Source organism: Accipiter gentilis, chromosome 12 (assembly GCF_929443795.1).
Source record: "Accipiter gentilis chromosome 12, bAccGen1.1, whole genome shotgun sequence".
NCBI lineage: Eukaryota > Metazoa > Chordata > Aves > Accipitriformes > Accipitridae > Astur > Astur gentilis.
The window spans coordinates 8,891,679-8,917,410 of NC_064891.1; the positions used below are offsets into that span (position 1 = coordinate 8,891,679).

The 25,732-nt window shown below is 41.7% G+C and overlaps 1 protein-coding gene across 3 annotated transcripts in view; it reads left to right on the forward strand.

Moving 5' to 3' along the window:
- The window catches only part of FRAS1 (Fraser extracellular matrix complex subunit 1), a 175,755-nt gene that overhangs the window by 107,911 nt on the left and 42,112 nt on the right, over positions 1-25,732 (forward strand). For all 3 annotated transcript variants that reach the window (XM_049814968.1, XM_049814967.1, XM_049814969.1), the window contains 11 exons: positions 54-200; positions 3,731-3,877; positions 5,388-5,528; positions 5,757-5,897; positions 6,543-6,686; positions 7,312-7,582; positions 8,794-8,878; positions 11,848-12,174; positions 17,000-17,153; positions 20,920-21,098; positions 23,960-24,076. In XM_049814968.1, coding sequence (XP_049670925.1) covers positions 54-200; positions 3,731-3,877; positions 5,388-5,528; positions 5,757-5,897; positions 6,543-6,686; positions 7,312-7,582; positions 8,794-8,878; positions 11,848-12,174; positions 17,000-17,153; positions 20,920-21,098; positions 23,960-24,076 — 1,853 coding nt within the window. The remainder of the gene's footprint in view (positions 1-53; positions 201-3,730; positions 3,878-5,387; positions 5,529-5,756; positions 5,898-6,542; positions 6,687-7,311; positions 7,583-8,793; positions 8,879-11,847; positions 12,175-16,999; positions 17,154-20,919; positions 21,099-23,959; positions 24,077-25,732) is intronic.

Consider the following 25,732-nt stretch of genomic DNA (forward strand, 5'->3'; position numbering starts at 1 on the left):
TCAAAGATCTACTTTTCCTTGAACAGAAACACTTGTTCTTCCTGTCTCTACAGGGTGTCACCCCTCATGTAAAAGCTGCACCAGCGGGGGTCCTTTTTCCTGCTCTTCCTGCAACACCAGCCTGGTTCTTTCCCACACCAGCATGTGTGTGCCATTCTGTTCCCCAGGATACTACAGGGATGACAGGCAGACCTGTAAACGTGAGTGTCTCTCTCCGAGCCATCTCTCCTTCCCACAATTTATTCACCGACATGTCTTTTCTTGTTCCTTCACTTACTGTTCCTCTTGCCAGGAAAAGAAAGATTTTAAGTGCCTAAAAATTCGATGTGAATTGATAGAGGTGATTAGCTGCCTTAGAAACGGAGCCTACAGCATGGTTTAAATTTGAACACAGTTGCAGTTTTGTTATTCAAACGACAAGAGGCTTTGGGTCCTGTAGTTAAAAACTGCAGGAGAGTTCCTGTAGTCTTCCCTGTTGTCCAGGTGGTACATAGAGAAGTGGCCAAAAGTACTGGTGGATTCTGGGCTTTGTGAAAACGTGACAAGTTTAGACCAGTTTTAATCAATTCTTACTAAGGCAAACCCCCTCCCCACTGCACTACCTGCCAGTACCTGCCATGGAAGCTATATTAAGACTGTAGCATTTATGCTACATTTTTCCACATATGAAACCTCAGTAAGAACAAGGTACAGTGTGGTAGGCACAGCCACAACTGACTTGAGCTGTTGTATTTTTACCTTCTAATGATCTGATACAACTGATCTGGTGTTAAGTCCAGTAACGTTTTATCCTATTCCTGCTATCCCTTGCAAATCTCTCGGGGCCTCTCTTTTCCTTTTATTATTCCTATGTTCACTCTGGCCCTGACATCTGTTGGTTTATTCCTCACATTGATTACTGGGCTTGATGTTCCAAAATGCAAAATTACATGGCCCAGAGACATAAAAAATATGAAAAAACCTGCCTTGAATTGACCCACTATAATACACACACCTAAAAATGAGTGAGTGCTTAGGTGGTTTGGTTGCTGTGAACCTGAATGCTCAAATTTGTTAAGTCCTGCATTACCCTGATTTAAATTATCCTGATTTATGATATAACAACTCTGTTGCACTGCACTGAGTATAGGTATCAATGTCATCCTATCTAGACCCAATTTCTTTACTGGTGAGGTCTTATAGGAGGACGCTGATATGGTTGTCAGCTTTACCTGCCTTTTGTTGAAATATATGGTTCTCCTGAAACTATTATTTCCATCTTATCAGCAGAAATGGAGACACCTTGCATAAGTTCAAGGAAATATGTGGAAGACTTTGTACCATTCTTCTGTTGACATAAAAAAAGGCTATTCAATAATAATGAAAAAAGGAAAGTAAAAAAAAATGAATTAAAAAAAAGGAATCATGGGATTCTCACTGTCCTGACTAGTTTCCTACAAGCTCTACAAGATACTCGCTGTTCTCTCCTGTAGTATGGATTCTCTTATTGCTAATTATACCAGAATACCTCCCTTCCTAATTAAAATGCCCTTTTCTAATGAAAACTTTCCTATTGATAGCTCGTCCCTCAGGGCATTGTGGTAGAAGTGGAATGTTCCCGAGGACTGTACCCTTCCTGGATTTGGTTCAGTAGCTCAAGTGCAAATAGATTTTTGCAAGCAAATTCAACTATTCTAATCTCCTTATTGCAAATGGCTTTTAAAAAAGTGTATGTAATCCTTGTGGCAGGAGGCTCAAGGCAGAGTGTGTTGGTGCATTGGATTTTTGTCATTCCAAGTGTCACTTGTGCCTTTTTAAGTGAAGTACTGCTGATAAGCCATGTAGATATGAACTGTCCTAGGCTGCTGGAAGACTGCCACTTAGAGCCAATGAAAATTGTTTAAATGGAGGTTGGCTGTTAGGCTGAGAAAATTTGGTCTCTCCTCAGCATTTATTTTAGTCGCATTGCACTTTTGAGGAACTTGGGTTTGGAATGAAGTTCAGAGAGATGCTGAGTGCATGTATGAACTCTTGGAGATATTTTTAAACTCGGTGACACACTGGCCGAGGAAAAGTGCAAAGCTTAACAAGTTCTTCATGGGCTTAAAAATGCAGATATGGAGTCATGCTGATAAAGCAAGCAACAGGATTGCTTTCAAATACAGGTTTTGCTTACTGTTCTGGCATGCCTTCATGGGTAACCTGATTTCTATAGATGTAGACCTCATGGAATGTTTTACCGTACTTTTAATAGTTGGGTTTTCGTAGCACTTACAAATAGTAATTTTTCCATGTAGTGCTCTTATGTTAAGTGAAATCAGACTGGCACCAGATCACCTAAAAACGGTTATTAGATTCTTTGGGTAAACTTTTTGTTAGAAATCATTTGTACCTCAATAAAATACAGACCTTCTGTGACATTTTTTAGATGAGCTAAAACAAGTAGCTATTTTGAAGGGCACTGGGTTCTCACTTCAATGAGAGCAACATGGGTATTTTCACATTTACTTTGGTATTTTGAGGTTTTGTGGTTATAAAACTCTGTCTTGAATTAAAAGCAAATTGAAGTGGATTTCCACAATTAGCATATCGCTAAATTAGCATTCCACAATTAGCATATCACCAACATGTTACCACAAGTAATATGTTGGTATTTAGCACCTGAACTGTAGTTGCGCTAAATCCTATGAGAGGTTTTGTTTGTTTTTTCCATTAATGGCCAGCTATGCTTTATTCTTTAGTTTCAACACTTGGGGCTGTGTTTCCAGAGCTTTCTTCTGATTTATCGTAAGTACAGAGTTGAGTTTGGGCAAAGATTCTGACTCTGTATGGATTTAGCGACACGCAGGGGTAGTTTGCTGGGAATTTAGCAGTCTCTTTTGCATATGCCATCATTGTACTTGCTAGCAGGGCAGTTACAGTTGTTTGTATAAAGCAGACATGTGAACCTCCATAAGTTTTCTGCATATTATATTTGTAAAGTTTCGTCTCACCAGAACCAGAATGAGCTTTTCAGTGCATAGACAAAGGGCTAGGAAATATTTCTCAGTCTTTCATAGCACATTGCTATTAAATCTTCTGCTGTGAAATAGCCAAGAGCACTGACATCGGCACTGTGTACACATGGCTGTTAGTACAGCCCCCTGAGAAGTTTAGACCCTAGACATCAAAGATCTGAGTGGAAATATTCTGAACCTCTGGACTTTGATCCTAGATTCAGTAAATCCCCAAATTATTTTTTCCTGGCATCTTTATTTGCTCCCTAAAGCTCCAAAATTTCACACTGTGTGCAAATAAAAAGGTGGAAACGTTAAATGAAATTAAATGGGCCTTTGGTCCCACCAAGGTTAGCTAACTGGATTGCAGCAGTCTATTATGGTCTCCTAATTTATGCATTACAAGTTGAATCTGGAATCATACGAAACACGGGTTGTTTAAAGAGAATAAGAAAATCAGAGACAAGGAAAGCTCTTATCTGGGGATTTGAATTCAAGGTCAGTGTTTTACCCTGAACTGTCCAGAGGAGAGTAAGAAGCAGTGTAAGGAGACATAACAGTCTATTCCAAATGGAAGGAGGCTTTTACATTTTGGAGGCTGTGAAAAAGAACGTAAGAAGCAAAAACTCTTCACAGGTGTCTCATCAAAGAGGACAGAGGAGTAGCAAGGCTACAGGATAATGCCATTTTTACTTGTGCAGTTGCCTGGTGCATCAGTAATTACAGTTATTTTCTCTGTCTTTGTCTTTCCACAGCTTGCAACAGCCAGTGTCTGAGCTGTGAATCTGCCACTGGCTGTACGTCTTGCAGAGATCCAGCTAAGGTCCTGTTGTTTGGAGAATGCCAGTACGAGAGCTGTGCTCAGCAGTATTATCTGGATTTTTCCAGCAAGACTTGCAGAGGTGAAAAATACATTGTGGGTTTAAAGAAAAAAGAAAACAAAAATTGCAAGTGCCTTGGCTAAGAATCCATCACATTGCAGCATGATCTGTGCAGGCGGCCTGCTTTAAAAAGTGTGCATGAGGGGGGAGTTGTTCAGTGACAGGCTACTTTCAAGGTTTTTACAGTTTTTTCTTTATTTCGGCAGTCTGCTGTCACATACCTCAGACTTTCAGTGAAACAAGATTATTGCAAATCCGTCTCTTGTAAATGATTTAGTAAGTGAGCCAGCAAACTTTTCAAGGGTCAGGTCCAGCAATTCATTTAGTCATGGGTCAGCTGAATAACGAGTGAGCTTACCAGGCTAAATCTTTTTTAGAGTGCTTATAAGGCCTTGTGTACTTACCTGCTTCTCTCTGTCTTATTAAATACTGTATCACTGGATGACTGCAGAAACAACAGTTTGGAGTGATGTAAAAGACACGTGACTTGAAAGATTTCCAGAACTCCCAAGAAGAGTGTTCCATAATGGAAATAAGTGAGGGTAACATGGCTTTATTGCAGCTGACACCACTAAGACTAGGATATAATACAAATGGCTTGTTGTTCAGTGTTCATTTCTAGCTGGCTCTCTCAGTACCTGAACCTAGCTTAACTGAGTAACGTCTGTCCCCTTAGCATTGTGGTTCTTCAGAGAGGTGACGTTGTCTGGTGTTTAGGGTGTTGGAATGAGGCAAGACTCTTGTCCTGGCTTTGTCTTGGACATGCTGCATGGACTGGAGTAGTTTAGCTCACCTCAATGAGTCCTTGTTTCCCCTGCTTCTTGCTCTTGTCATTTGTCTGTCTCATCAGCCAAGTTTGTCTGTCATTAATTGCTGATACGGACCCTCTAAGTGCCACCAAGAACAAACAGTAGTGTTGGCAGCCTGAGTAGTCCTTGGGTGCATGTGTGTGACTGGGACTCAGCTGAAGATTGGAGGGGAGGTAGTACGAGGGCATGTGAAGGCAGATCTGATCCCAGCTGGATCCAGTGTGTTTCTGGCCAGTGGACTTTCCAGGGGGACATTTGGACTGTGAGGGACAACAATGGCATTTTCTTTTGGTCAGAGTAATTTGAAAGCATGAGATTGATGAAGTGGCATGGATAATTGCTAACAAGCAACAAACTCAGGGTTGGCAGAAAAGGAGCATTGCTCCTTATGGGATAAAGTCAGGCTTTATGGGAAGCAAAACTCTGCTGGTGTTAGCAGGTCTGAATGCTGAACAAGAGCCCAGACTGCTCAAATTTGACATAATTAGAACATGTTAAGTCCAAGAGGGAAAAAAACCAAACCCCATATCTTGAGTTGTAATAAGTCATTCAGTACAAATCATGCTTTCTGGTTTTTTTAGTATCTCTTTAACAGTTTTTACTGTGCTCTTTGCTCCTAGGGCTTATATTCCCATAGCTTGTAGACCCCAAGTGCTAAGCACTTGTATAGTGTGAACACCTATACAAAAAGGCTGCCCTGCGTTGACTTTTTTTTCTTCCAGAGTGTGACTGGAGCTGTAATGCTTGTAAAGGTCCCCAGAGGACCGACTGCCTGCAGTGTATGGAGGGCTATGTTCTCCATGAAGGAGCTTGTGTGGAACAGTGCCCTGCAGCTTTCTACAAGGAATCAGAGACATGCCAGAGTGAGTTCTTCTTGAGCATTACTTCTAATCACTGCTGCCAACATGTTTCCTTGCTTGTCTCCAATTTGTGGACGTCTTGCATTCAGAAGTCACGCTTTACCTTCAGATCCCTCGCTGCCCTCCAGTACACGCACGCAATAGAGCTGTGGTTCCTGTGGGGTATTACAGCACAGTGCAGGAAGCAGTTGAAAGCAGTGTTGAGATGAACTCTTTACATATGACTTTTAGGGTGTGATCAACACTGCCTTCAGTGTCACCGACCAGATGAGTGCAGCCTTTGCGAAGCCCCGTTTTTCCTCTTGGACGTTCATTGTGTTCACAAATGTGGGAAGCGATATTATGCAGACCATGCACAGCAAAAGTGCACAGGTAAGCAAAGCGAGCGTGATGTGGTGGAGAGGAACCAGGGTTGTAGTCTATGTTCTATACACTGCTTTTTCTCTGCAAGGCTGGGGTGAAGAGGAAAGGCTTGGATGCTGTGTTAAACTTGCTGTTGAGGTGATGCAGTCAACTTGAGAATTAGATAACAGGCTATATCTGGATTTAGACATGCCTAATTCAGGAGGAATGAGATTCAGTGTAGATGGCTGCTGGTGTATGTGTGTGTGTATGTGTGTACACACTGGATGTAAAAAAAAACAGGTATTAAACCCACATTTTTAGAAAGGTTTCAGTTGTATTTGTTGGTTAACAAGCTGTGTAGGACTTGAATGTGTATTTGCAGTATTTTTTTCAAGGTAGTATAACAGTTACTTAAAAACATGTTTCTTCCATTTGGAAGATCATCTCAGGTGCTCCGTAGTCAATGGGAAACAGTGGTCAAATGAGGAAGGAACTTCTTAACACATTTTTTATCTCAACTCTTTGCCCCTTCTTTTTGATTATTTTTGTCAGGTAGGTAACACACAAATAGCAGTGGTGTTTCTGTTCTGACCCTGGGGGACAGTCCTGTGTACCAGTGGCTGCATTGTTTTTGCAGTGTCTCAATGGGGTTGTGCTTTCAATCCGATTCAGCTTGTCCCTCTGGATGCTTGGAGTGTGACAGCAACAGCCTGTGCCACCTCTGTGACAGCACCACGTTTCTGAAGAATAAGATTTGTGTTTCTGCCTGTGGCCCAGGTTTCTATGGCAATACGTGGACCAGAGAGTGCGAAGAAGGTGAGTGTCTCTCATGATAAAGCAACTGAGCTGGCAGGCTTCCAGCAGATTTTAAGGCTAGAAGTAGTGTTCATTCAGTGGCATTTTTGGAATTCAGTTTTGTGCGGTTTTCTGTTGAGTATTGAAAGTTGGCAGCTATTTTTCTCCAACTTTTTTGTTTCATAAAATATGCATATACGTGGTTTTCTAAGTGAAGTTACCTGCTAGGTATGGAGGCACATCTTTCCAATCACAGCATCGTTTATCATCACTGTAAAACAAATAAAAAAATAACTTGGGGGAAATCCCTTACTAAATCAACAGTAGTACTTACTTATCTTTTCTTTTTTCTAAATGAAGATTTACTAGTCTGTCTGCAGGGCAGGCCAATGTATATTGGCTTTAAGTTTTGTGATGGGAAACTCAAGATGGGAAGTGATGTGCCCAAGCCTCTCAAAATCATAGTGGGGATTGGGATGGATTGCAATTCTTCTTGAGATATAGTGGTTGTCCACCTAGGTCAGTAATGAACAGGGCATTATAAGGGTCTGGTGTGTTATCCAAAAGATGGTAGTGACAGACAAGATGCTAACACAGCTCATGCTGTAATCCATTCAGTAATATTTTTTCCCTTCTTTCTTTTTAGCCAGCAAGCATCCCTTGAGCTTCCATGTGAACAGTACCCTCACAGTAGGAATTGGTGCGGTAAAGCCCCTAGACATCTCCTTACTGGGTGTGCGTGATCTGGATGGTGACACAGGACAGCTCTTGTTCCATATCGACAGCACTCCCTCCAACGGCAGGCTGGTCACAGTGGTGAATGGGAAAGAGGTGCAGCTGAGCAAAGGCGACCACTTCACATACAAGGATGTGAAGGAGAAGAGAGTCCGCTTTGTGCACAGCAAAGAGAAATCCAGGTGACTCTGTTGAACCTTTTTTCAGAGCTCTTGCCTTAAAAAAGAAATGACGTATCTTGAGAACAGGTATTTCCTTATTCCTAGGAAACATTCTTACAGTGAAGCACACTTCTCACTACTGTTAAATAAATTACCAATATACTTACACTCTACCATAGTATAAACGATGGTGCAAAACTTCTGTTTATGGTATAAGAGGTCACTGTGATCAAGCTATCAAACCTGTTGTGCTTTGGGGGTGCAGGAGTCTGTCTCATCTTTAGGATACTCTGCTATGGGTTTAAAACTGGCATATTAGTCTGGTTCTTACAACAATTTCTTGATACTGTCAGGAGGATGCTCAAATGATGTCACCACTCTGCTCTGTGGCATAATCTGCATTCAGCCATTACTTCTTTGCGTGCAATATGAGCTCCATTAGTGTCCTGGCATAATTAGTGGTGATTAGTAGCTGGCAATGCTCACACTGCAAGCATGTTGCAAGGAAGCAGATTTTTCCTGCTGCCAGGCAATAAGCCAGTCATCCTGCCAAATTTCACACTTGATTTACATCACCATAAAACCTTGGGACTAGACTAATATTGGTGGAACTGTTCTAAATTTCTGCCTGTATATATTAGGGTGTTCTTTGATCCATTGTTTTCAATAAGACTTTCAGGGTGTCCTTCTGATGCCAAGGGTTAGCCCATGTTCACTAGACTTATGGCATGTATTTCTGTATCATGGTGGGGTTTTTTGTCTGCCTCGTAGTCACAATGAAATGTCAGGATCTTGTCTTGAGAAACATAGCTACTTTATGTTCAAGGTTATTGGGTGGCATTATTGAAAAGTAAATAGGAAACAAAAATGCTGAAAAGTGGGATCTTCTCTTCCAAAGCCAGATAAGTGACATTTTTCTTTAGCAGTGAATAGCTGACATTTAGAATTGGTACTTTATCTTGGAAATGCCATCCTATGTGGGTAACATTAGTTAAAGGGAAATGAGGGTATATTATTACATAGTTAAAGGTATTTTATTACATGTTGTGACTGTTGTGAATCTTCAGAAAAAATGCTATAAAAACATAACTGAAAAAACTTGAACTAAACCTTCTGTCACTAAGCTAGTCATTTTTACTGAATATATAATATTTTTATCATTATTGAGTCCTGCAAGAGCACTTCATTAATTTATATTATCCTATATTTTGGCTTGTTGGGGACTTGTTTAGGAAAGGACAGTTCTCCTTGAAGGTCGGTGATCAAAAGTTCTTCTCCCACGCTGAGGTGGTCAACATTCAAGCATTTTCAACACAGGTAATGTAACAAAGCTTGGAAACAACCACAAATTTTGTACCATTTGGAGCCCTGGTTTCTTGCAGTGGTAACAAAGGACCTGGGCAGAACTTGGAGTTCAGGTCAGGCAAATTAGACTCAGCTCTCACTTAGTTGAGAGGCAGTCAAGAGCCATGTGAAAGAACTGGACTTGGGGTAAGTGACTGAAGAAGCTGGCCCATGTAATTTTGCTTGTGCGGGGAATTGTAGCTGTGCAATCATAGAGCAATTATCAGTGAGGGTGAAGGAGTCCCTGCTGTTTAAATTATTTGGATCCGCAGATGTTCAGTCTCTTACTGCAGGGCAATTGAATGATGATTGATCCCTATGGTAGGGATGCTTTGACAGTCAAGAGCATTTACTTAAATGCTCTGTTCTAGGACAGTTGGGAATTAAATCAGCATGAGCTATTTAAAGTGTTTCCCTTAAACTGCTCACCACTTCCAGGCAAGTTGATGGTACTGCCAAGTGTCCGTGTTTCTCATATTACTCTTATTTAAAGTCTGTAGCATGAGACCGTGGAGGAGCCTCACCCAAGAGATGGTGTACAGGCAGTACGATGGTGACTCCTTTTCAAAGGCGGGCTCTCTGAAAGGCAAGATATGAAGAGGTGTGTGAAATACACATTAAGGGAGAGGGCAGAGCATTACAGAAAGGAGGAGTTCAAGTCCAGCCTAGCTGCGTGTGCCAAACTCAGCCTATCAGCAGGTCATATCATCACATCCCTCCAGACAGGCTTTGATTCCCATTCAAGGTACGGGTGTTCCTCTGCTGCTGCTGCGAGGGCAGTGGATGTGCTGGAGCTGCCCGGCCCAGCTTACCGCTTGCTGCTGGTTGTGCTGGCAGCAAGTTCACCATGGACTCACTTTAACGAGGTCCAGGTTTCTGAGGAGGCTTTGCAACTTGTGCTCAGCTTTTTCCATAGTCGAACTGTCTAGTTGAAAGCTCAATCGGGCAGCTTTGCTTGAACTGAAGTTGTTGTGGCTACTTGGCATATTTTAGCAGTATAAAGAGACTTTAAAGTGCAAATCAGAGTCCACTACTCTTAAGGCCCATTTACATTCTCAGAGGGGCATTAAATAGCTTGATAAAACCGTAACTGGAAATCTGGCTATCATCCTTTCTTTTTTAGTGCTGACTCCTTCCTGCCTACAAGCCTGACTCAGCATCCCTCCTCACAATGAGTAATTTAAGAAATGTATTTCTTTTAATCATTGCATTGGTGGATGGATTTGTGTCTGAAGGCACTGGTGCTATTCTGTACATCGTGCTGAGTGCGGTAGGAATGTAGCCAGCAGCTCAAAAACGTGGTGAGCTGCTGACTTGCTTCCTACGTACCATGTTGGGGCCCTGTGGGAGGTCTCCTGTTTAATGTATTTAGTGTTCCTTATAGGAAACAACTCCTCCCGAGATGCATAATTTCTGTGGTTCTCTGACACTCTTGAGACTTTGCACTGCTTGGGTTTTTTCCGGATTGGGATCCTAGAGAGGTGGTAGCTTCAGAGTTAGGAGGTACAGGTTTTTTTAGTTGCACTTTGTTGCTTTTAGTCATTATATTCCATATTAGTCATTCCATAACTTCTGGAAATTAGAAGTGTTCTAGTTTGTCCTTCAGTGTAAGACAAACTGTGGATTTTGATCCTGTTGTGCGTATATTGATTCTGGCTTGTGCTGAAATCTTTGCTCAGTCTAATCTCTTGTTTACCTCAGTAGGACATTCACCTAAGTAAGAGATGCAGTCACTGCCCCAGAATACATAAGTGAAGTTTAATAATAGGAATTTTGCCTGCCAATCCCTAATAACCCTGATAAGTTGTACACAGGTGAGATGGCAGCAGTTAGCTCTCTGATGAATGTTCCCAGGGCTTTGACTTTGTCTCTGTGGTTCACCTCCCTCCTGAGGCAAGGTATTACTGATGCCAAATGATGTCTACTGGGATCAATAGAGACTGCAGATCTAAACTTTCTTGACCACGAAGAATTAGAGAACTAATTTAAACCAGCAGAAATGTGGGCTCTAGCTGATCTTCATTCTAGCATGAATATGGGTGTGTGGAGACTTTGAAATTAAATAAATAATGATGCTGACGACAGCCAGTTTTGCTGTCTTTGAGACGGACTTTATCAGTTCGAGACAAGCAAAAGCACATTCTTCAGTGTTAGTTGATTGACTCATTTCTACTTAGAAGCACTAACTCAAGCTTCTGCCTCCCAGTTTGGCTCACTGCTATTAGTATCCTGTGTAGGTTATTCTCTCTCTCCTGCCATTCTTCCTTGCTTCCTTTTTTTCCCCCTCTCTGCAACTCATTTTAAAGAGATAATCGAGGCACACAGGTTGTGTGGAGTCTTATTCTCAAGCATCGGTGCTCTGAAAGATGTGTAAGTTATCAAAGCTGTAGGTTATACACAGGGAGAGTATGATGTGTCTCCATCCCCACCCACCCTGAACTCATTGTTCACATACACAAATCTTCAGCATCTCAGGTGCCTGCATTCCAGTTGGGCCTGCCAACACACCTGTAATATGTAGACCTTCCAAAACAGTTGGGGTCCACATTTCTACTTGAATTTTCCTGGATGGTAATAAGGCAAAGCTGTGTCCCTTGTCTCTTATCTGTGGAGACAGCAAAGGGAATACAGCCTCTAGCTGGTAACTAAATTGCTTTCTATATAAATGTCCTAAGGTTTTTTTCCTTTCCTAAGCTTGCTGTGGCATGAGAATCTTCTTTTAATGTAACTAAATCAGTCTAAACTGCTAGATATTCTTAGATCTGCCCGCTGGGGGGGGAAAGTGTGGAGAGCGATTCTCTGTTGCTTAGAAATAGGATTTCTAAGGTTTCCAGGAATGAGGTGTGCTAATTTCCTTAACCCCACATTTTTCATTCCAGACTTTGATCATGATCAAATTGCTAACATTTAGCAAACACCTAAGAGCTGCTTTTGTGTTTCAGGCCCCATATGTGTTCAGAAATGAGGCCCTCCTTGTCCGCAGAGGGGAAATTGGAACTATAACAGAACTGTTGCTTGGCGTGAGAGACAGTGACAATCCTCAGAATGTTGTGCTGATGGTTTTAGAGCCTCCACGTCACGGGCGGCTGATCAAACCTCCTGGGGACTCGGCTTCTGCAGTCCACATATTCCACCTGGGTGACCTTGCTGGCAGACTGCTGCGTTATGCTCACGATGGCTCTGACACCCAGGATGATGCCATTCTTTTGCAAGTGAACGATGGGTACCACTTCCAGAACATCCTGTTCCACATTAAGATTACTCCCAAGGTACGTGCTGTGACATAAACCCTCACAGACAAGTTAGAAGTCTGGAGAAGTGTAAATGGCCCTGAAGTATCACTAATCCCACATTACCCACAGGCTGTTGTCAGAGGCAGGAGAAAGTAGTGGATTGATTAAGTTTTGGAGGTCACCTGAATTTTTGGTTTGCGACAGGAACGGCTCAGCAGAAACTGTGTAGCTTTGACAATTCAAAGTCCATAGTTTTTGATAAAAAGATTTTCTGGAGTTGTAGGTGAGAGTTTGGCACTGCTAAGTGCAATGAATTAGAGAATGAGTAGATGGTGGGGAGAGAGAGCTGATGGGATAGGCAAACCAGTCATTGGGCTGATGGGAGTGTGATGGGAGACACAAAAGGGTTGCACATGAACAACTTGGCTAATAATGTGTTACCACTGGTACTTTGGTGGCGGTGGTCCCAAGGTCAGGATCTCTGCTGTTCACTCAGCATTGCTCCACTGAAATCTTTCACTTGATCCAACCTGCTATTTGATAACTTCCCTAAGGACAGGGCACAGATACCTATGTCAGAAATTATTAAGAAGTGTTTTAATTTTTCTTTCTTGCTTTTATTGCAGTTCATAATTAAATAATGGTTGTTTGTCTCTTCTGTATTTGGACATGAAGTGGCACTTGGTATTAAATTTTATAGAGATTACAGCAGTAAAATTAGAAACAGTGGTGCTTTTCCATTTGTTTATGAAACAAACCCCAGCCAAACAAGGCGTGAAATATGTATAGTATGTGTGGTGGAGCCTAGAAAAAAATAAAGTTGCTGAAGTGCTTGCAAACATCTTACTTCTGGTATTGTGGTATTGTAGTAAAACAGAAGGGAAAAAATCTGAAAATTTCCTTATCCCTTAGTTCATGTGAGAGACTAATGAAAAATAGACGTGTCAGAGAAGTCCGCGGTTTGCAGTCTTTTTATGTATGGATCTGAGAATTACACAATCTTTGAGTGCTTCCACTCCGTGAAAAGGAGTTAGGAGGAGATGATATTACCCCTCTTTTGTCCTCTTCTCTGCTGCATTAGATCTTTCACAGCAACTTGGGCATGAAAATTTTAAGTAAGGCTTACAGACATTACATGCGTCTGCGTAGTTAGCACAAGGAAGGACTGATCCCATTTGGACCCTGCAGGTGCTCCTAAAGCCACAATAGTAATTAGTGACATGACTCACACATCAGTCTGGGAATGAAAAGGGGGTTGCTTTCAAGGCTGGTGCTGAGTTATTAGACTCCTGGAATAAGAGCAGCCCTGCCTGTGGTTTCTTTACCCAGATCACTTATGTGGCCCTAAGGAGCCTGTATTAGACAGGAGATTGGACACCAATCTGCATTGTTTGTAACACCTTTTTTTTTCTTTTGCTATTGATTAAGCAGGTTCTTGTAAATGCTGGTGAGGGTGAATTGCTGAGTATAGTTTCTTTTATTAGCTGATTTTGCGGTCCTTTGTCTCTTATTATCTTTCCAAGTCTCTCCATGCAGCACTTGCCTACAGAGAAGAATGAGGGTGGTGACAGAGGTGAGAGCAGAGCAGTTTAGTGTGAGGGTAGAGCTGACAGATACCCAAGCTCCTGCCTCATCCTAATGATTGTATTTGTGAAGTAGCCTTGGGAGCTGAAATGCATGCAGGGTTTGTTTCTGAAAAGGTGCTGTTGAGACACACATGCAAAGAGACTTGGTTTTTTTTCCTTGGTTTACACCCAAAGATTGCTAAAGAGCCTGATAGGACCTTGGCTGGAGGTGTGGGAGTTCAAGGTGTGTTTTTTTAACCACGTTGCTTATCTGAGTACATGGAGCCTGTTATAATGTGCTGCTGGATGGTTTTATATAGTAAATCCTGGTGTGAAAGGACATTTCTAAGATTCCTATTCAATGGACTCAAGCAGTGAAATTCTCAGATATTAATTCATAGGCGCACTGCGGCGAAAGCGTGAAAACATAAATGAAGAACAACATAACCTTCCAAATATTATGAATTAGAGATTTTTGTTTTTTCACAACAGGTGTGCCTTGTTTGCTGCAAGGTGCTTTTTTTAGTCCCTTTGGTTGCTAACAGCCTCCCTTTCCCTGTTTGCCCCCATCCAAATACTTCGTTTGACCTACTGCAGTCTGAACAGCTAGCCTCTATTTTGAGAGCTCTTAATAATGATTTGCTCCACTGTATATTTTTGTTGATGTTCTCTAACAATTACAGCTTCTGTGAAGTTAATTTGAGACCTGCTGGTGCTTCATTTTTGGCAGAGCACCACCAGTGGTGCTCCAATGGGGAATAAGGAGCCCATGCCCTAGAAAATATAATCGCAGGCTATGTACTGTAAGTCAGAGGAGGTCAGACCTACCCACGTGTGATCTGTCTATTGCTGATGGGATATAGAAGCATTTATTTTCTGAGAGGCTAAGGGGAATACAGGAAAAAGACAAAAGATGTTTATTTTAGGGGACCTTTAGAGCAGATCCATCTAAGGGAGGTCTCCAAGCTATTTGCAAGGCACTGCATCTTGCCCTCCTGAGGAGCAGGTAACTGAAGCATGGACCAGGGCGCATGTTAGCCTGCCCAGGCTCTCTGAAAACACTTTTCCTGGGCTGTAAATTCATTCCCAGAGTTTGCTAACTGTGTGCTCAGGTATCAGTTAAAACAAAAAAGATATAATGCGATTCTAGTTGTTTTGCTGAACACAGGGTGAGCACTAGAATCAGACAATAGCTTGTCACTAAACATATTTTTAAAAAGATTACCAAGCAAAAAGAGCTATCTCACAAACCTGTTCTTATTAACAAGCAGGATCACAGCATCAAAACCAGGTGGAAATGGTATTACAAAATGCCGGACTGGATTAATGTGGCCAGTGAAGGAACATTCAATCATTTAGTTACTGAAAAGCCAAAGAGTTCCACGTTTATAGCAAAATCACAACCTTGTGTTTAATTAGCATTCACTTAGAAACATTTTCTTTTCAAACACTGCATTTCACCTGTCATTCTTTGAAGTGTGGCTAGGCTCTCTTTTCTTTCCTTACACAATAAACCCATGGACCTTTCTGACCTTTTTAGTTTGTTTACTGCTTCAGAGTTATGCTTTGCTAGGCCTATATGCATCATGATGTGATCGAATCAATAAGGTCAGAGGAAAGTTATTATATATATTGGTAGGGTTCTCTTGACTGGCACCGGGTCTGGTTTTCTTCTTCACTGTTCTTTAAAAAAATAAAGCAACCATTGTGCTGGGAAACTGTTGATCTGACACAGCCTAAGATCATGTGTCATTTAAAAATTAACACTGTGCAAAATAAGTGTAGTACAAATTAAATAGGTGAAAGTTGCTCAGCAGACATGTCAAAATGGAGATGGAAAATCATCCTTTAATGTGATTCTTTTTCACAAACATGGCTTTAGCTCTCTCTACTGTCTCTGTTGCACATTCAGAAGAACATAGTAATGAGTTGTTTATCAGTTTTGGGGTGACACATGATTATGTGGAGTAGTAAATGAGGAGGAAGATGATCACTTACATGGAGCAGTTAAGATTTTGACAGATTATGCAGTTCACCACAGCCAGTTTCAAGGTGAATCTGCAGAAATCAAGAAAAGAAGTCACATTTACAGCAACTGGGCTTTTAAGAAAGAACCATGGCACAGAAGAGGTCACACAGATTTTGGGGGCCTGTCCAACAAAGCATGAGCTAACAAAGTAATTTAGAGCCAAAAAGGGCTAATATTATCCTTGAATGCCAGAGTAGTGTTACTGAGGTGTGTGAAAATATTAGTGAAGTCATTACTGCATCCAGTCCTGAAATCCACATTTCAAGAAGCTTGAATAAATATTGGATAAATATTCATTTGGGAAAAAAGCCACAGGAATTATTTGAAGGTTAGAAAACCCACCAAGTCGCAAAAGACTTTGAGGGATGCTCAGGCAGACTTCAGTTTTACAGAAGTGGTTAAGAGGTGACTTGGCCATGGGTGTAAGTCCCCGCATGGGGGGAAGATATCTGATCTAAAAGTCTTTCTACAAGTATGTTCTAACTTAGCAAAAAAAGTGATGTGGATATGGTGCAGTAGTTACTAAGTGAAATTTGTATACCTCATTTCTGAATGTTAAACTGCTTCTGTTCAAGCAAAGGATGGAAACCTCATAGTTCATGTTTCTGCCAACATTCATCATTAGCATTTGTCAAGTTCAATTTCCCCCCATTTTGTAGAAAAGCATGAGGTTGGTCTGGAACCTGGGTTTGCTCATAGAGAGGTGATAAGTGTTACAGATATGTATAAAGCTAGCGGAGGTGCCATAGAGAGATACTTTTGAATGGGTAAGAAGCTGTTGTTCTTTAAGTAACCTTGAAAGGTGTGTATTTTTAGAAATAAAATGAAGAGATATGAGAGAAAATGTGGATCCAATCAAACAAGTGTAGTAGACTGGACACTTTTTTTCAGATGCTGATAGTAGTGAATTTTCCACTGTGTCATGGAGATAAATTCTGTCAATACATGTCAAAAGTCAAGCGGAGAGAGAATGAGGATGGTGGTAAAAGACAAAATTATGGAGGGAGACTGAGGTCAAGAAGGTTCAAGGTCAACAACAGTATCTTAGCAACATTGGAGGACAAGGTCAGTTCTACAGGGTGAGAACTGGGTCCAAGGGACATAGGTGAAGCATGCACAACCGTTTCTTGAAGCAGACAACCAGTGTTGAATGCATAAGAAATTCCAAAATACTCTGCTTGATCCTTTCCACTTGAAAATCTGTTTCCGTCAGTGCAGCACGGCTGACATTCAGTTAAGCCTTTTTCTGCTGTCCCCCTGCATGCAGAATGACAGAAGCCCTCAGCTTGTGACAAATTCCCTGGTCTGGGTGCCCCAGGGAGGGATGCTACAGATCTCCAAGACAATTCTGCATGCCAAGCTACCCGGTGCCCGTGACTCCGAGATAACCTACACCATCATCAAGGACCAGCCAAGACATGGTAAATACCTTTAGAGTTTTGTTGACAAAAAACAGCTGTAGGGCATTGCTTTTCACCCCACATGCGCCAAGGAGTCCATCCGCTAAATAAAAGTGCAAGGTTCTGGTTACTTCTGGGGAAAAGGGTGTTCTTCACAGACCTATGAGAGTGTGATTCTTCCATGGTATTTTGCCCATAACAAATAGAATTTAAGGGAACATTTCCTTATAATACTGCGCTGAATAGCTGCTGCTAACCTCGTCTTTTTCCAATTCAAATGGGCATGCAAAGTAATGAAGCACTATTGTCCTGCCTAGTAATCTGAACTTCTGTAACTGCATGTCTCTAGTGGTAGTTAAATTCTGGTGGATTTACAGCCTTGTGAGAGCAGAATCTTACTCACAGCCAAAAGATAATATTCTGCACTGAATGTCTGGTTTAAGAGGAGCATAGAGTAATATCTACCTCTAGAAACTGCTGAGCAAAAGTTTACCATGAAGATCTGGAGAATTCCCTAAATTCCATGGCATTTGATTTAATTTCTACTCATGGAAGGGGTTATTGACTCAAACAGAAATTGATGACATTTGCAGCCATATATAATTCTTGTCTTCAAATTCCTTTTGAGAGGCTCTGATCTCATCTCTTAGAGCAACGGCTTTCACAAGCAACCGTATGCGTAGGACTGCAGTTTATAGAATATCTTCTGGACCCAGGCCAAGGAGGAGTGTGGAAGGTACTGGGATTTGTGGCTCAGTTACAACCTGAGAGAAACTGGATGGGAAAGAGAAGATGTCATATGTAGAGGGAAAGGAAATATGGACACAAAAGAAAAATGTTACTTTCCTGCTCAGAATCACCATTTTCTTTACTAGAACCATATCTTCAAATAATATATTTTGTAATTCTGTGAAATGATATCATTGCTTTTAACTTGCTGAACTGGATAAAATTAGAGGATCCCTTTAGCAACATCAGTGCTAGTTTTTTGCCTTTTGCTGTGAGGATAGGCTGGTTTCCATAACAGCTGCCAGTACCTGGTAGAAACATAGATTATGTTATTTTTTCAATTTAGAAGAGAAGTAATTAATTTGTATTCCCCCTTTAGTTTTCTGCAGATGAAGGACTGTCTTCTCATTTTTAATAAGCATTTACATGAAAACAAGAATTTTTCCCTGAGCAGCTTGTCTCCTGGTGCCTAACCCTAACCAAAATTTATAATCCTGTTTTTGTATCACCATAATTATCTCTACTGTAATTAATTGCAATAACACAAATGGGTTTGTAGCTGCAGGTGAGGAATAAGCAAAATTTTATCTAAAATCCTATTTCACAGAAAGGGAGGGGAAAAAATAAGACAGAGAAACGTAGAAAATGGGTCCTGAATCATGGAAGGGTTATCTGCCTGTTTTACTCTTTGACTAATGGAAAAGATATTCATACCTTTAGAAAATACATAATTCAATTTTTAGATAGGAAAGAAAACCACTTTAGACTTAGCTACTACATTTCTATAGCACAAGTGTGTGGGCAAAGAAGGCTTCCTGCCCTTTATTTCAAGACACTGAAACCAAACAAAAGGGATATAATTAGGGAGGGAAGATCTCTGTCCAGATCCCCTTCTTCTGCAGGGCTTGATTTGGTTCTGTACAATTGGGCGCCAGCAAGCAGTTGGTCTTTCTAAGGATCTCTCTATGCTGGACCTCCTGTTTTGTCTCTAGAAATAGAATTAGTGTCTTCCCTGGCTCTCCTCCCAGCACACAAGATGCCTCAACACAGCCCTGTTACATGAAAAAAATACTCACTTCTATGTGAATAGGTATTATTATACCCTAAGCTGCTCCATGTGACATACATTCTTAGAGGATGAAACTTCTAAAGCCAATGAAAAGTCATGCAAGTGTCCACTCTTCTTAAAATGAATGAGACCACAGTGCCTGAATCCTCTAGACGGCTCTGGAAATTGCAGCTCTGTAGTCTCCATATAGTTCAATAAATTGCCTGAGTGTGCACAAGTTGTACGTTCGCATGTGTAACCTATCAACAGGTGCTTTTCTATTTAAAAAAAAAAAGTTTCAAATGCAATGGTAATCATAAACTATATAAGTAAACATTCAGAGTTGTTCCTTCTGATGGCATTAAATACTAATTTATAAGAAGACACAGACATGCGTCTTGCTTCAAGCAGCTATATGTTATAATTGTTTCTTCTCTTACTTTGGGAGGGATAAACAACTTGCAGGCCCTAACTCCTTTGGGTATGTGATTAGCATCTTTAGAAATCACACGAAAGATTAAGGTGGGATTGGGAATGTAATTAGGGCACTGGTAAGGGAATATTAGCATAGAGTTTGATGATAAAATGGAAATGTGATATTTCAGCTGGCTGAATTATTTTTTTTATTACTCCAACTGTTTGAGGGTAGTTTTGGGAAATGAACTGGGAGAGCTTAGGATGGACATTTTGCATAACAGAATGATTAATGCTGTAAGGAGAGTTGAAGTGATTTATAATATGTGTGGCTTATGAATTAGTAGCCATGAGGGATACTTTCAAAGACTAGTAGAAAAGCACAATATACAACTAACAAGTTATTTAAAGAGCAGCTAAATTATATATAGTCAAGAATAGTAAAGATAGGGGATATACATAATTTTTTCACAGATTATATGTTAACTCCCAAACAAGTAAATTACATTGTAAAATAGAAAAATATGCCATCTATTTCAATACTGTAGCTCTTTATCAGGTTTAAATTTCACTTATCTGTGTGGTTAGGAAAAATGTTCACATCAATGAAATTGATGACCAAGGTTTTGGTACCCTTCTCTGGATGGGTTGCACTTGGCTCTTTGAGTAATTTTATTAAAGTCTGCTGAACATTAGTGACATGAAAATCCAACCTTTGCAGGCATCTGTGAGGAAAGCTGATAACCAGTGGGACATGCCCCCATCCTGCTCTTCTCTGTCATACCTGCAATGAAGCCAGTGATGTTTCGGTCCAGCTGAGAATCTATTTCTAATACAAAAATCAGAAGTAAGCTGGATGTTACAGATATAAAAGCTACATAGTCTTTGGAGTAAGAGCTATAAACCAGGGCATACTGACTTTCTCTACAGCCTATGATACAGAGGTCCTTTACTATATCTGTTCAAGAGTTCTTTTTCAGTTGAAAATTTCTGTTCAGAGAAGTCGGTTGACTTATTTTTGGCATAATAAATCCCCGAAAGAGCGAGGAAAGAACTGACCTTGAAAAAATTAGTATGCTGTATTCTGATACTTAAGTTGTATCCTTGAGGGGAAGGTGGATAGTCTGCTGCAATGCTTTTTAACCCTGATTGTGTCTCACTTCTCTCTTGTCCCTTCACCGGAGCTCCAGAAAGTGAGGCGTGTCCTTTGCGTCTATTTTTCTGCTCAGTTTATCAAATGGGCACATTTCAAGGTTGAAACGGGCTGGTCAGTGGACAGAATGACATTTGGGGAGTTTAAAGTGGCAGATCCTGTTCTTTGCTCGACCATGTATTTCTTCTGTGTACTTGCATGAGTTCTTTGATCTGCCCTTTGCCAAAACAGGAGATAAAATTTCCCTATGTCGGTGGGATGTGGCAAGGTCCATTAGTGGGTTTTAGGAGCTCTACTGCTATTTCTGTCAGTCACACTAGATAGAAAAAAGCTAAGACTGGGTGGACATTTGTCTTGGATGCTCATTAGTTGGTGAAAAGGCACCTCTTCCTCCTTGTTTTCTCACAAGTTGTGCCCTGGCTTTTCATCTTTGCTTTTCCCAGGTGAAGTGGTGCTTCTGGTCCCAATGCCAGCAGATGGCCCAGTAGACTCGTGGCAGCTTTTGCCTGATGGAAGAGCTTCATCACCTACAACCTCTTTTACCCAGCAGGACATCAACGAAGGCATTGTGTGGTACAGGCACTCTGGATCTGAAGTAGAGAGTGACTCCTTCCAGTTCCAGGTACTCCTCATCATATTCACGGTGGGGGGTCACACAGCAGTTCTGCTGGCATTTTTCTCTGAGATTACTCAGTCTGCCCTTCCCTGTGTCATGTGACCCGAAGTTTCAGTAGATACACATACATGAATATTTGCATGCACACACAAATACCGATGTAAGTATGTGTTTGTATTTACATACAAACTTATGTGTATACAGGTGCAAGTTGCTCACCTGTAGATGAATATGCATGTGCTCATGTGTCAGGGTGGATGCAACTCATCATTGTATTCACGGGAGACTCTTACTCATGCACAAGAGAGCTTTTGCTGCATGTGGATCCCCAGGTTTTAATCTGTGGCAGTCCAGCCAGCCAGCCAGCTACCCACCCACAGTGTTGAGCCGCATGCAATGGCATTAACCTTCTGGATGTCAAATCACAGGCCATATTGCAGATCTGGAGAAAATTGTCTTTCAAGCAGCATCTAACATTTAAGCTATTAAACTAATAGCTGGCCTGATTTCCTGTAGAACAATTCTCTCAGGGAGGAAGGGGTTTTGTAGAAAAGCAATGATGGTGTCCTGCTAGCTTGACTAAGCAGGAAAGCTCGCCGAGATCAAGAGTCTCCAGAGGGAATGGGCAAACAGATCTGCACTTATAATTTCCACAGGATGAAACTACCAGGCTTGTAACATCCCATCAACATGACACAGTGTGTCCAGAGACTGATTCTTGCAGTGACAGTGATCCCTTCTCCACTGGCCTTCTGCCTGTGGGATAGGATTGTCCCTTGGGGACACCCTAATGATGTGCTTGGGCTTGCTTTTGGGGAAGAAATAGGAACAGGAACTGGTTTTTGCCTGGCAGTCCTTAGAAGAGGTAACAGAGCGGGCAACAGAGAGGGTAACTCCCACCCGTCTTGTAACCTGCTGCCTCCTTTCTGCCACCCTTCTCTGAGATGAGGCTTGTCCCAGCGGTCAAGGGAGAAGTAGGGAGGTGGGTCCAGATAGCCATGCATTTGGCTGTCCTAGAGATCCTCCAGCTGGGTGCCAAATCTGCATGAGGAGATCCTTACAGAGGTCCTCTGGCCCACAATCTCCTAAGGCATCCCTGCAATCCAGACCTCTGTGAAAGGATGTTCCTGTACAAGGTGTGTTACTGGAGCTCGTATCCTGGCTGTTTTGATGCCCTATTTGCAGTTCAGACAGGAGGTTTTACCCCTTGATACTGCATGGCAAATACATCACCCTATCATAAAACCTGTAATATTTACTCCAAGCGGAAAGTGTTCCGAGTGCCTTTTTTTTTAAATTGTTTGTTTTGCAAGCTCCAAAACCAAACGACCTTCCTACTTTCTGCAATCCCTAAGCTAATAATTTAATTTTTGCTGTAGAGTACTTCTTCTTGCAAACAGACAAAAAGGTACAAATACTCCCCAGCAGATGTAATACTAAATAAATCCCACTTCCCCATAGGTTTAACAGCCATAAAATTCCTCAGACAAGTCCTTGCTGTTTGCTTGGGAGGTTTAACAGCCTCCCATAATGCTAAGCCTACATGAACACTTGCATGTAGTATTCGTTACATCTGGTTTACGAGTCAGAAGCTATTACTGTAGCACTGGAGAGGCAATTAAGGTAATTTCTAAAATAATTAACATAAGCGATAATGAGGAATTTGTGAGCGTCAATGTTGAACAAGCTAATCTTTAGCTTAATTGCTACATTCCTCTTATAGAGTATGCGTTTTGCATGAATTAAACATTTGGGTTTAGTATCTTGGAGCGGTAGCAATAATTGTATGGAGAGCCCTACTGAAAAAGGAAGCCCCAATTGCCTGGGTCACATCAGGAGACCATAACACATCTGTCTGAGTCTTGAACCACGGATTGGGGCATCTCAGAAAGGGCCAACACATTGTTTTCATCAGTATTTTGGTAACTACCATTCAGATGACAGCAACTCAGAACAGGTCCAGCAAAAGGCTAAAATAATTTCATTCATTTCACCAGAGCATGCATTTTTATTAATTTTCTTGAAATTAAGCTTGTGCTGAAGTCTATTCTTGCTCACAAAGTGCTCTATTGAATTCAAGTGCAGACTTCCATCCCTACTGAAAGATAAAGCTGTAACTGAGTCTAACAAAGAAGGGGGCTGTATTTCTTTGGGTGCTTGCCTTATCTCAGGATTGCTGTGAACATTTGCAGGCTTTTCTCTAGGGGATGGGTTTGGTCCTTTGAATTTTTACAAATTTAATATTAATTGTTTTATATGTCATTACTGCAGGTTTGCTATTATGAGTTAGAAACCGTTGACTTATCTTTGGTGTTATAGTGGTGTATGGAAAATTTTTGTGGGTCTCTGTGGAACAGGAGCGCAGCCTTTCTTGGAATATGTTGGGATCACAGGGAGTCACTGCCAAGGCAGTGCCATTATTAAAAGTCCAGTCATTTTCACCTTGTCAGCACAACTGATCATCATTTTGAGGGTGGGAGGAAGGTTTAAAAACCCATTATTTTTTCTGTTCCTGTGACAAAAAGTTCCACTAAGCCATACAGACAGTTGGAATACAATTCAGCAAAACTCTGGCAATGACTGGGGGAACCAGGAATGAATAGCAGGTAGGGAATTGACACACAGATATCTTTCTAAGTAAACGATTTCTAGATTCTACAGGCAATATAATGGAGAAGCTGGTTGCTATTTAAAGGCCTTAGTTCCCATCAACTACCATTCGTGTATGCTTTGGGTTGGTATCTGCTGGCAATGTGTGTCTTTGCCTTCCCAGACCAGGAGGAGAGGAGAGGGAAAGTATGAAACTGGTCTAGAAATGCAGTGGTGTTCTCTGTCAGATATCCATTCATGTGATATTTCCTTCCCAGGTGTCCAGCTCTGCTGGTCCACAAACCACCTTGGAAAGCCACGTGTTCAACGTTGCTGTTCTCCCACAAACACCCAGAGCACCTCAGCTTTCCCTCGGCTCCTCTTTGCACATGGCTGTAAGTGTGAACCAACACCGCTGACTGATGGTTTCTGTATTCCAATTCTCCTTGCAGCAGCGTACAGCAACCAGAGCCTCGCATAGAGCAGTTAACCACTGAGTGTTGATTCCTGTATTTGCTATTGTCCATGCTATTGTGCTTGATTCAAATATTGAACTAAATCTATGGAACAGGGTATATGGATCAGATAGATAGCTGGAGTAGAAATGGAAAAAAAAAAAAAAACAGGTTAGAAGAGAAAAGGGGGGGACAATACCCATAAAACATTGAAAACTCAGTATTAAAAGTGATGAATGTATAGACTGGAAAGGAGAGGGAGAGAGATGAAAAAGTACATTTTACATCTTTTTATGGAATTCTTACCCTTTCCTGAGAAGCCATTAGGAACGGCAAGAGTGAAAAACTGTGGGATAGAGAGACCATAAAGAATACATCTTGCCAGTAATTCCACTGTAAACTTTATCAGAACTGTAGCCCACCCACACTAGAAAGTTTTCATCCGTCATTGTGACATCAGGAACATACAGGAACGTATGTGGAAAACATTCCAACAAGCCCGTTATATCTGCCTCCGTGGAACTGAATTACTTTTTCTTGCAGCATCAACTCTGGGAATGACCATTTTGATAAGAGTGGTCTCTCTAATGTAGTTATTTCCCTGATTGTGTTAATTGAAAAGATGACCTCAAAGTCTAAAGTTGGTTTTGTGAGCTCTCCGACTTTCGTGCATGCCCTCTTCATGTGTCCCCATCACATATGTAGGTGAAGTCCAGCTTTCCTCTCTACTTCTGCTTTCTCCTGTTCTTTGGTTCTGTAGGGAGGCATCCTGAGTGCAGGAGTTAAGAGTTTCCAGGCTCTGCACCCAGGTTACCTGTTGGGACACACAGAGAACCAAGACCCAAGAGGCAGGGGGTTTGATTTAGACATAGAATCATAGAATCATTTATGTTGAAAAAGACCTTCAAGATCATTGAGTCCAGCCATCAACCATGCCCACTAAACCATGTTCTGAAGTGCCTCGTCTATGCGCTTTTTGAATACCTCCAGGGATGGTGACTCAACTGCTTCCCTGGGCAGCCTGTTCCAATGTCTGACAACCCTTTCAGTAAAGAAATTTTTCCTAATATCCAACCTAAACCTCCCTTGCTGCATCTTGAGGCCATTTTCTCTCATCCTATCTCCAGCCATCTGACAGAAGAGACCAGCACCCACCTCACTACAACCTCCTTTCAGGTAGTTGTAGAGAGCGATAAGGTCTCCCCTCAGCCTCCTTTTCTCCAGACTAAAGAACCCCAGTTCCCTCAGCTGCACCTCATAAGGCTTATGCTCCAGGCCCCTCACCAACTTGGTTGCCCTTCTCTGGACACGCTCCAGCACCTCTATGTCTTTCCTGTAGTGAGGGGCCCAAAACTGAACACAGGACTTGAGGTGCAGCCTCACCAGTGCCGAGTACAGGGGAAAAGTCACCTCCCTGCTCCTGCTGGCCACGCTATTTCTCATGCAGGCCAGGATGCCGTTGGCCTTCCTGGCCACCTGGGCACACTGCCGGCCCATATTCAGCCGGCTGTCAACCAGCACCCCCAGATCTTTCTCTGCCGGGCAGCTTTCCAGCCACTCTTCCCCAAGCCTGTAGCACTGCATGGGGTTGTTGTG